Below are 11,270 nucleotides of genomic sequence, written 5' to 3' on the forward strand. Positions count from 1 at the left end.
GCGTCCTTACCACACCCTTGCGCTCTCTTTCCCCGCCTCCAGCGCGCCCCGCCCCTCTCGGTGCACCCTCGCCCCGCCCCCGCAAGCCCTTACCACAGCCTCGCGCTCTCTTCCCCGGCCCCGGCAGCCCAGGTGGAGGTGGACGCAAGGTGGGGCCGCTTTTCTAGTCTGATGATCTCTCTCCTCTGGTACCCAAGACCAAACCAGGAACCTGCATTTCTCTACCCTCGCTCCCGCCTTTTTTCAGTTGAGATGGCGATGGTAACTAACACTTCGGGAGTGCTTTCTATGGACAGGCATCATAGTTACACTTAGTCCTCGCAAGCCACTACTAGGAAGGTAGTATTGTTATCATCCCACTTGAATCGGGAACATTGGGTCACAAAGGCCGAGGCCACACAGCCAGTCGATGGCTGGTTCGACCCAGGCGCCCGTACTCTTCAACGCCACAGTAGCACGGCCAGCTGCCAGGGGATTCCGGTACAAACCCTGAGGAGAACTCTGCCCGAAGGAACTAGGCGCGGTTACCATGACAACCAGCGGGCGCCCCACGTCGCGTATGGCGTTCCCGGCCTGCCCCGCGCGACGCGGCGCCGGAAGTGAGTGAGCACTTCTGGCAGCCGTACTCCGCGGCCCTGCAGTTTCCGCAGTACCGCTGTCCCGGGGTCTTCCTCCCGTCATGAAGGACGTACCCGGCTTCTTACAGCAGAGCCAGAGCTCCGGGCCCGGCCAGGCCGCCGTGTGGCACCGTCTGGAGGAGCTCTACACGAAGAAGTGAGCGCCGAGCCAAGGGGACCCGGGCGTCCTGGGATAGGAGAGCGACACGGAGTGGGGACGGGGGGGGGCCCGGGACCTTGATGGACTGAGGGCGCTCAGACCCGTGTGGAGAGAGTGGGGACAGGCTAGACCGAGGAGGTGCGCTGAGGAACCCGGAAGGCAGGGCCGACGAGGGAGAGGGGTGACATCTCGCAAGGACCGAGGAGGAGAGCCGTAGGCTGGGTTTTGGGATCTAGGGTTCACTGCCTTCCAGACCGAGGGGCTGTGACTGAGACTTCGAAACTCCCCTTCCTTCTGGTCTTACGAAAACGGTTCAGGGCTGTGATTTTAGCTCTTGATTCCAGTCAAACAAGCAAAACACCCTTTCGGGGTCAGGCTGCCATACATTTTGTATAACAGATACCGGTGTCTTGTACTTAGCTTTGTCATAGTGGCACTGTACCTACAGCTATCTTTCTCGGCGGTCTGGAACAGATAAACCAGAGGCCAGTGCAGTTTTGTGGGGTTTTTCCCCTGTTGATTCTGCCTCTGGTTACACGGTGGGGTGCAACCACTTCTCCCCTCTCCCATGGCCCATACTTTTTATTGCATTTCATGTTGGGCTTTGTGCCCCTAGAGAGATCTCAGAGTTTGGTTTTGCTTAGAAACAGGGTGAATTTCAGAACAATTAAATTCTCAGTTGCTAAGCAATAACCTCTTTTTAAATGAATAGAATGAGTTGCTGGCATTGGTTTAGTGATGTTCCATGGAAAAATACACCTCTTGTAATACCTCCCTGTTAACAGCCCTAGCCTTTAGCATAGTGCCTCTCACGTGGATATTCAGTACGTGTTTTCATGATGTTCAGCAGCCTTCTGCTATTAGCAGTTTTTGAGAGAAAATTCTTAGTTTTTGGCAAATAATTGCTTGTGTAGTACTTTGTATTTTTCAGAGCATTTTATTTGCACTCTTAGAAATTAGCCTTTGGTTTCAGATGTGCTACGTCATTGTTCTAGAGGCTTTCTGTATTAGCTCATTCAGTCCTTCATCCTGTTTAAAGATGAGGAAGCTGAAGCTCAGTTTAAGCTCCTTCCCTGAGATACTCAACTAATAGGTAGAAGAGCCAGGATTTCAAATTAGGTATGTATGATCCCAGAGTTCTTGTTTCCAGTCAAGCCTCTCAATAACCCTTTGAGGTAGTCTGGAAAGGTGTTCTCCATTTATAGCTGAGGAAACTGAGTCTTAGAGAGGTTAAGTGATCTCAAGGTGACATAACCATTGAGTAGCAGAGCCAGGGAAAGAACTCAGCTTTAAAAAGCATCTGCTTTAGCATTCTTGTATTACACAGTAGAGACTGGTTAGTATTTGTTATTTGATAGGACCATCAAGGGTGAAGATGTCTGTGACTGATGCTAGGTTATAGGTCTTAAGAGCCTTGTGTTTTTCAGGTTGTGGCATCAGCTGACACTTCAGGTGCTTGATTTTGTGCAGGACCCATGCTTTGCCCAAGGAGATGGTCTCATTAAGGTAAATGATTTGCCATGCTAGGTCAGAGTATATAAATGTGTCCAAGTACTTTTTAAAATAATAGGTGGGCTTCACAATAATAATATCTATAACAATAAGCCTATTCAGCCACCCCTTTTTGTCAGGTGCCGTTTGTTCTGAGTGCTTTACACATTTACTCATTCACTCCTTGTAACAACGTTGGGAGATAAGTACTACTGCTGTCCTATTTCTGTCCTATTTTTTTTTTGATGTAGAGGCAGACACCAAGAGATTAAGTGACTTGCCATAGATCACAGCTAATAAGTGACAGAAGAGGATTCAAACACAGACATTATGGCTTCTTCTGAAATCCCAACCTAAAATGCTCTCTCTTACCATGCCCCTGTATCTTATTGTTTATAGATTTTTTTTTTTAATTTATTTGGCTGTGCTGGGTTTTAGTTGGGGCACGAGGAATCTTCGTTGCCACGTGCGAGATCTAGTTGCAGCATGCGGGCTCTTAGCTGCGGCATTCAGGATCTAGTTCCCTGACCAGGGTTCAAACCCGGGCCCCCTGCATTGGGAACGCGGAGTCTCAACCACTGGACCACAGGGAAGGTGGACAACTGTTCATAACTGCCATCACTCCTCTTCCCTCTCCCCCACTGACTCTGCTTGTTTGCCCGAACACTTCGTCCTGGGCAGTGTGGAAGGTGTGCTTCCCTGGGGGACAGGAGGCCTGGAGGGGGAATGCTGCTTAGTATCATGCTGCCTCTGTAATAGAGCACTTCTAGAATTTTGTCAACAGAAAAATACACTCTCTGCCCCAGCCTTTCCCAGATCTCCTGACAAACCCACCCCCACCCCAGATTTGTTCACTGGTAGCCTACTCTTCGAAGTCTTTCCTGACATCTCTCCTTGTCTTTCTCTTGGAGTCTGGATGAATCAGAGGAACTGATTCATGCATTGGAACTGCAAGCTAGTTCATAATGATAGTTTGAATTATTTGCCCTGAATACATTACTTTATATGTGCTCACAGTGAAGCTTACCACTTTGTTATTCCACCATCTGGGCTTCTAAGATTTTCTTGTGGTTTATATCTACCAGTTTGACATTGTACTGCTCAAAGCAACTTGTAATCATCTGTAAGCCTGGAGATTTTGCTGGGCATGTTGTCTTTTGGAATATGTGGGAAAATGATAAATTAGAGCTGTCTTAATATTTGTTCCCCAAGGTTCTGTATCATAGTTATGGATAATTCATAATTGTTCATCTCTCTTCTTTGGCTTCTTGTCTTTAAGTCACTTTCTACTCATAGCAGAATATTTGCAACCTCTCTCATTGGCTGATCCAGCTATGTGCTTTTTTCCTTGCTTTTTAACTCACAGTGTTGTCACTTATTTGTTTGCAAGTCTCTCTTTACTAGGCCAGAAGCTCCTTAAAAGCCCAGCTTTTGTCTTATACATTCTGTGTCTGTAGCGCCTAGCAAAGGGTCTGAGTAAGTGCTCAAATGTTTACTGCATGGCTAAGACATTTGATAATGGGACGTAATTAGCCTGCAACCTTCTAACCTCTGTCAGGTTAGTGAACCTTTCAAACTGATAGTCTGTTTTACTCAACATACTTTGGAGGACGAATAGAGAAGTTGGTCTTCAGGAGATTCTCACAGGGCAGGGTTCTAATTCCCAAAGCCAAAAAAAAACCCCGTAGCTTTCTTCAGTAATTTATTGGTGATCGTTTCTGTGAACTTAATAAGCCCCAATATGGGTCTTCTGTCATTCAGTAAACATTTATGCAGTGCCTATTGCGCAATGGGCATCATGGTAGTGTCTGAAGTTTTGCTTTTGCCGAGTGAAAGACGTCCTGTAACTACTCTCCATGTTTTGGTTCCACAGCTTTATGAAAACTTCATCAGTGAATTTGAACACAGGTAAAACTCTTTTGTCAGTTTTTGTTTTTGAAAATGGATACATTGATATTTGTTGACACTCAAAGATGTGGTTTTTATTTCAGGGTGAATCCTTTGTCCCTGGTAGAAATCATTCTTCATGTAGTTAGACAGATGACTGGTGAGTCTCACTTTGTTTCATAAAGGAACAGATCCTAATGGTAATTTAAATGATCTTGAAGTATAAGTTATTTGAACTTTTGCATTTCAGTAGAAAACATAAAATTCTAAGTTTTGTATTTTATGGTCTAAACCTAAAGATTATCCCACCTAAAAATGTCCTGGTTGGTAGAAACTAATCTGTAAAGATACTCTGTTGGTGGTTCTTCTGACTTTGTTCTCTCTTTTCTAGATCCTAATGTGGCTCTTACTTTTCTGGAAAAGACTCGTGAGAAGGTAAATGTGAAGTTTGAGCCAGATCTTTTAAAATATGTTTGACTTATAGTTTGTGTCTGTGCTCACTGTCACAACTCTAGAGACCAGCGTGTCTCTAGTCCTGCAGGTTAAATCAGTGTTCAGATACCTTCCTTGTTAGTCTACTGCCCACGGTTCTGAGGCTCCCTTGTTTCTGATTCTTTAGGTGAAAAGTAGCGATGAGGCAGTGATCCTGTGTAAAACCGCAATTGGAGCTCTAAAATTAAATATCGGGGACCTACAAGTTACAAAGGTGAGATTGCCGCAGTACAGGTTTATCGTTGTTTAAAGTTGTAGGGGGCAAAAATCCGATTTTTCTTGTTTAACTATTTATTTTTAAATAATTTTAAATTACAAGAAAGTTGCAAAAATAGCAAAAGAACTCTCCTCTACCCTTACCTCAGACTCCCATTGTTGACATTTCACCACTTTGCCTTGTCGTTCTGTGTGTGTGTGGTTTTTTTTTTTCTTTTCAAAACCACTTAAGAATAAGTTGTTGACACGATGCCTGTTGCCCTTAAACAGAGTTCTCCCCTGTGTGACCACAGCACGCCCATCCAGCAGGAGCCCACACGGCCTCCAGTGGTCCACAGCACGTGGGTTCTTGCCGTTCACCATTGACCCAGCCCTCTCTGCTTCCTAATTATCATTGTTGAAGATTCCTGTCTGTGTTTATGCCTTTCTTACTTTCATTTTAGTGTAATTTTGGGGATAGGTGTGAATATGGATAGCAGACCAACTTATGTGGTCAGTGCGTCATACAGGCACTCCCGAAGCTCCACACCTTCAACACTTGATATTTTCAGGCTGCTCAGTTCGTACTGATGTGTTGAGATGAGATGGTATCTCACTGAAAGTGCACTTTACATTTCTTGATTACTGGTGGTTTATTGACCACTCTGCTCATGTCTCCACTTCTATAAATTGCCCGTTTTATCTTTTCTTTTGCCCATTTTTCTGTGTTGCTTATCTTCTCTTGATTTTTAAGAGTTTTTTACTTAGCTTTGGTCATATTCCCCTATGGGTTGCATGTGCTTTAAATATCTTTTCATAGTCTATAGCTTGTCTTTGTTCTTTTATCTGTGTTTTGGATGAACTGAAGTTTTCCATTTTAACGTAGTCAGATTTATCAGTCATTTGTGGTTTTTGCTTTTCATCTTGTCATATGTTACTTGAAAAATGTTTCAAGTTACAAAGAAAGGCAATCTCACTTCCTGTGTGTAGGAAACAATTGAAGATGTTGAAGAAATGCTCAATAACCTCCCTGGGGTGACATCTGTTCACAGTCGTTTCTACGACCTCTCCAGTAAATACTATCAAACAATCGGAAACCACGCATCCTACTACAAAGATGCGCTGCGGTTTCTGGGCTGTGTTGACATCAAGGATCTGCCAGGTAACGTGGCCAAAAAGTCCATGTCACACGAGGAGCTCACTCACACGACATAGCAGCTGTGACATGCCTGAGGCAGCTGATCTCAGGAATTATTCAGATGTGTTCATTCCTTTTAGAAGAAAGTCCATGTGGTGGGAAGAGTTGTTTAAGCTTCGTTTCTGCATTGTATTTGTCTTCAGCGTTTAATTCAGGTGAAAATGAGGCTCGCACCTCGTAGCCCCTTTACTGCCCCTTCTCCAGGTCCCTCTGTTCTCTGAGCCAGAGGCCTCTGTGAGCAGGACAGTGATGTGGGTGCCTTAAGCCCTCGCAGGACGGAGGGCCCGGTGAGATCCCTGAACCTGGGACTCTTGTCGTAAAAGCTGAAATGCTGGACCCAGGGGAATAAATTATGGAATTTTCAAGGGTTTGAGGGTGGAAAGAAAAGTGAGCAGTGACTTTTGGGAAAAGTGCAAGGAATATGTGTTTAGAAAAGAAATTTAGCCAATTTCAGCATATTTTAGATGTTTTTCACAGTATACTGTTGAAGCTAAGGGGACCAGCAACTTCTAAAATTGTTAGTACAGTTTTAATTGCTGCATCTCAAGGAAAATACATTAGAAAAAGCAACAAATGTGGTCAAGAGTATAAGGGAACAAAATATATTGGAAAAAGCAACTAATGTGTCAAGAGAATAAGGGAACAGAGTTCTAGTCAAAAGAGGCTAAATGTGGTGGCTCGGAGATAAATAAGTGGTGCTGCTTCCTGCGGCAGGCCAGGGGGCTGAGGAGCCCCCCGCCAGGCAGTAGACAGGCTGAAAATGTCAGTAGATTCATGTATAGTTCGGTAAAAATAAGCAATGAATGCCTTTCCCACAAAAGCCATTTATGTGGTTCCAGGTATAACTAAGTCAATCCAGTACTTTAAAAGAGATGCCTAATCTTAGGGCTTTGTCATACAACCATCACACAGAACAGTGTCTTTACGTTTTCTGTGAGAGTTCTAAAGCCAGACAGGACTGAGTCTCGTGGCTGGCGTGTAACTGGAGCCGTGTTGTCGCCGCAGTGTCTGAGCAGCAGGAGAGAGCTTTCACGCTGGGCCTGGCGGGACTCCTTGGCGAGGGGGTCTTCAACTTCGGAGAGCTGGTACGTGGACCTGGGGTACAGATTCCTTAACACGGGGGAGACTGTGGCTTTCTGTCAGCTGACCGTCTCCGTCCTCACAGCTCATGCACCCCGTGCTGGAGTCGCTGAGGAACACTGACCGGCAGTGGCTGATTGACACCCTCTATGCCTTTAACAGCGGCAACGTAGAGCGATTCCAGACTCTGAAGACCGCCTGGGGCCAGCAGGTCAGCCACCGGCGGGGCTGGCGGAGCCCCCGCGTGGAGCTCGTGTGTCTGCCGTCTGTTGAGCGCCTTCCCTCTACCCGCCACTTTGCTCTCATCGAGCAGGTGGCTCGGTCGCTGATGCGCTGCTGTGGTAGCTCGGTTACTGTGGCCTCGGTTACTGTGGTAGCTCGGTTGCTGTGGCCTCGGTTACTGTGGCCACGCTCAGGGCCACAAGCAGAGAGAGCTTCGCCTGTGTTGGGTGGAGGGGTGTCACCGGAAGCCTCCCCAGAGCAGGACTGCTCTGTGTGTGACCTTAGGAACGAGTGGGAAGTAGCTAGTGACGAGTATGGAAGGGCGTGTTTAGCAGGGGGAGAGGAAGCTCTCAGCGTGTCGGCAAAGTGAGCTAGGGCACGTGGGGCCAGAGCGAGTGAGTGACGGGAACGGGGAGATCGTGGGGCGGGGAGCAGGGGGAGAGGGGTCTGCATGGGGGAAGGAGCCTGCGTTGAGTGGGACTCAGTGAGGAGAGCACTTGACAAGGATTTGAGGTTTAACAGGAAGGTTACTCTTTTTAAATGAAATTATTAGAAGCAAATAATTACTAAAATGTTAGTGGTGATAGGAATTGTGGTTGTGTTATAGTCTTTGTACTTTTCTGGAACTTTCCATCTTCTCAAAGTTCAAGGTGAACTTGTAGGACTGACACGTAAGGGCACAGAGTAGATAACAGTGGGCTGTGAAGAGGCAGAAAGCGGATGCAGCCAGCCGAACGAGGCCTGTGTGTCGGCGTCTCAGGAAGGTGTACCACTCAGAAAGAAAGACGGCTGGCACGGAGATGCCAGGAGGAGTGGGAGCTTGGGAGGTGCTTGCCAGCGGTGTCTGGCCAGGCAGCAAGAGCTCGTGCCGGGGGAGGGGCCCTTTCTGAAGCGCTTGACTCGTCCACGGCCGTAGCAGAGGTGCCGCTGTCAGGGCTGCCCGTGTCGGGCTCTGAGCTACTAAACATCTGCATCAGGGAAGCCGCTCTCCACGGTTTGGCTCTGTGCTCAGCAAGTAACCTTTAGACCCAGCTGCAAGGAGGTTGTACAGGTTGTGCAGAGGTGCTCTGTGGTTCTCATGACAATGCTGCTTTTCGTGACGGATTACTAACTTGCTCTTTCAGTTCAGAACGAGTGTCTGGCACTTCAGCAGTGTGTTCCTCGGCGGCCCCGTTGACCCCGAGCTGGCTGAGCAGGCACTGCACCCAGACCCGCTCGGGCATCGGCTGTGCCCTCCCTGCCTTTCCTCGCGCGAGAGTCCTCTTGCAACGCCCACATACACCCCGTGGGCCCGCTCCCTGGTGTTTGTGACAGCAGCACAAGTCTTACCTTGTAAACTCCTTGTCTTGGAAAATCCTTAGGCCTTCAACTAAGCATTAGAAGAAGGCCTTGTTCTAATGATTTCCTGAGAAAAGTGAAGTTCACATCACTTGAAGCGAATAATGAGCCTCAGTGAGCTAAAGTGTTTGGACCTGCCCAGTTTCTTTTTGTTCAGTTGACGGCTGTAGAAAGAATTTCAAAGCCAGGTCAGGTAACTGGTACCGTTTCGCTTTGCAGCCTGATTTAGCAGCCAGCGAGGCCCAGCTTCTGAGGAAAATCCAGTTGCTGTGTCTCATGGAGGTAAGCGAGGCCCCGCCCACTTCCAGGCCCTCGGGCGCAGCCGGAGCTGGGCGGCTAGCTCTCCTGGCCCGCACCCTCTCCAGCACCTTTCCTCTTCCTCTGCCCGCACTTGCTTTTTTAGTTTGTGTTTGGCTCTCAGCTTAGATGACGCCGCCTCAGAGAGGTATCCCCCGACCACCTGCGCTGCGGGAGCTGCCCCCTCGTTGCACTTGCCGTTCTTTGTCTGCATGCTCATCTGGTTTCCCACACTAGAACTTAGGCTTCTTGAGAAAAGGGACCTTGTGTTTCTAGTTCCCCACGGAATCCCCAGCTCCAGGTACAGCCCTGGCACATGGCAGCCTCAAGTACTTGTTCGGGAAACGAACAGTGACTATCGTAGAAAACTACCATAAAGCGTATTTCACCTTCTTATCTAGGAATTGAAAGCTTAGTGAGATAAGATATATGACTAATATTAAGAACATTTTAGTATGTGTGGTACTGATAAGGTCTGTATTTTCAGAGCAAGTATTGACAGACATATCCTTATCAATCAGTTCTCTGACAATCTTTTTATGGAAAAATAGTTAATAAACAAAAATTTTTTTCAGATGACTTTCACACGACCTGCCAATCATAGACAACTCACTTTTGAAGAAGTTGCCAAGAGTGCGAAAATCACCGTGAATGAGGTATAAAGTTCTTAGACTCGGGATGTCGCAGCAGCAAAGCTGCTCCTCGGGGGCAGTCAGGACTCCTGTGTGAGCAGGAAACTGCCCCTTGTTCCCCTTGCGTTTCACGGCTGGCGGGGCCCACGGGCGCGCGCACTGGCACCAACGTGTCGTACACGGCCCCCCTCTGCGCAGGTGGAGCTGCTGGTGATGAAGGCCCTGTCGGTGGGGCTGGTGAGAGGCAGTATTGACGAGGTGGATAAGCGCGTTCACATGACCTGGGTGCAGCCCCGCGTGCTGGATTTGCAGCAGGTGATGTGCTTGAAATACATGGTTCAACTTCGTGGGTGTTTTGGGTTGTATCTGTGCTGCCTTAGTTTCATCTGGATGGAAGCCACTTAGGAAGAAAGCATCATTAGACAAGAGATTTCAGAGAATGAATTACTGCTCTAGGGACTATAAGGGCTTTTCAAAGAACCTAATTTAGTGCAAGCTTGAGATTTGAACCCTGCGTTTAAAGCGCATTGTGACAGCAGTGCTGGTCGTGCTGGTGATGCCTTTTAATCTTTAAATTGGTGCTCCGATCAAGTACTTTCCTGGTTCCGTGATCTGAGCTCATATCCATCTTATTTATATTTGCTGGAAATTTAATCCTCTGGATTTCCTCTCTTCTTGCCTGTTTTCTTTCATGCAAGTTTTTCCTCATGTCCTTCTGATAAGAATTGGCTGGGATAATCCCATCTCACACACCCCGCTTTCCCAGCTCTGATGTCCTTTTTATTAATGCTGCCCTAAAGGATTAGCTGGAAATTTAGGACTGCCCCGTCAGGTGCTGTGATTCCCAAGGGCCTTAAGACACGTGTGTCCTGGTTTGCCCTCAGATCAAGGGGATGAAGGACCGCCTGGAGTTCTGGTGCACCGACGTGAAGAGCATGGAGATGCTGGTGGAGCATCAGGCCCACGACATCCTCACCTAGTCTCCCCTGCCCTGCGCTGCCCTGTCTGTGGGGAGGTGTGTCACGGCTGGTAAAACTGGCAGCTGAGAAGACCTGCGTTTAATTGTGGGGGGTGGGGGGTGGGATTCAGTTTGGAGCAGGGACTGTTGTTCGTGCTGTGAAGACTGTCACAGAGGACTGTCATCGATGGGGGCGCCCAGCCACAGGCAGACGCCTCCTTTGTGGGTGTCTCCGTAGCCTGCAGTGGGGAGGAGCCGCCGGGCTCAGTGACGAGGTAGCAGGAGTGTGGGCCCCCCGCCCCCGGAGTCAGAAGGGGCAGCCCTAGTGTGCAGGGGGCCCACTCCAGGGTTGGCCTCCATTACATCACCTGTGTGAACGTGTTTTCCAACGTGGTTTGAGAATGTTTCTGTAACTAATGCCTTGCTCTGTCCTTTTCGTGGTTCTGTCTCCTTAGGCTTAGCGCCCAGGTCAAGCCTATGCCTAGAGTGATTACAAAGCAGGAGGTGGAACCTCGGGAGAGCTTGGTGGGGATTTGGCCTTGGTTTTCCTCACCCTCTACTCTGAGGAAGGGGCATCCCTGCCCACACAGGGCACAGGGCAGAGCCAGAGCGGAGGGCGGTGGGCACGGCGGCTGAGGAAGCGAGTCCTGCCTTTCTTGTCGCTCAGAGAGACGTGGTGTCTATTCCTTCTGACAGGTGTCTA

At 48.2% G+C, this 11,270-nt stretch overlaps 1 protein-coding gene across 1 annotated transcript; it reads left to right on the top strand.

Annotated features, from left to right (window-relative positions):
• The first annotated feature begins 581 nt into the window (after positions 1-581).
• PSMD13 (proteasome 26S subunit, non-ATPase 13) lies at positions 582-10,980 on the top strand. Its single transcript, XM_007171210.3, has 13 exons — positions 582-774; positions 2,205-2,283; positions 4,142-4,176; positions 4,260-4,315; positions 4,547-4,590; positions 4,775-4,861; positions 5,833-6,004; positions 7,046-7,125; positions 7,206-7,331; positions 8,900-8,962; positions 9,553-9,633; positions 9,808-9,924; positions 10,494-10,980. The coding sequence occupies exons 1-13, from the start codon at positions 680-682 to the stop codon at positions 10,587-10,589; spliced, it is 1,131 nt and encodes a 376-aa protein (XP_007171272.1). The 5' UTR covers positions 582-679; the 3' UTR covers positions 10,590-10,980.
• Positions 10,981-11,270: the final 290 nt, after the last annotated feature.

The sequence above is a fragment of the Balaenoptera acutorostrata genome, chromosome 9 (assembly GCF_949987535.1).
Source record: "Balaenoptera acutorostrata chromosome 9, mBalAcu1.1, whole genome shotgun sequence".
NCBI lineage: Eukaryota > Metazoa > Chordata > Mammalia > Artiodactyla > Balaenopteridae > Balaenoptera > Balaenoptera acutorostrata.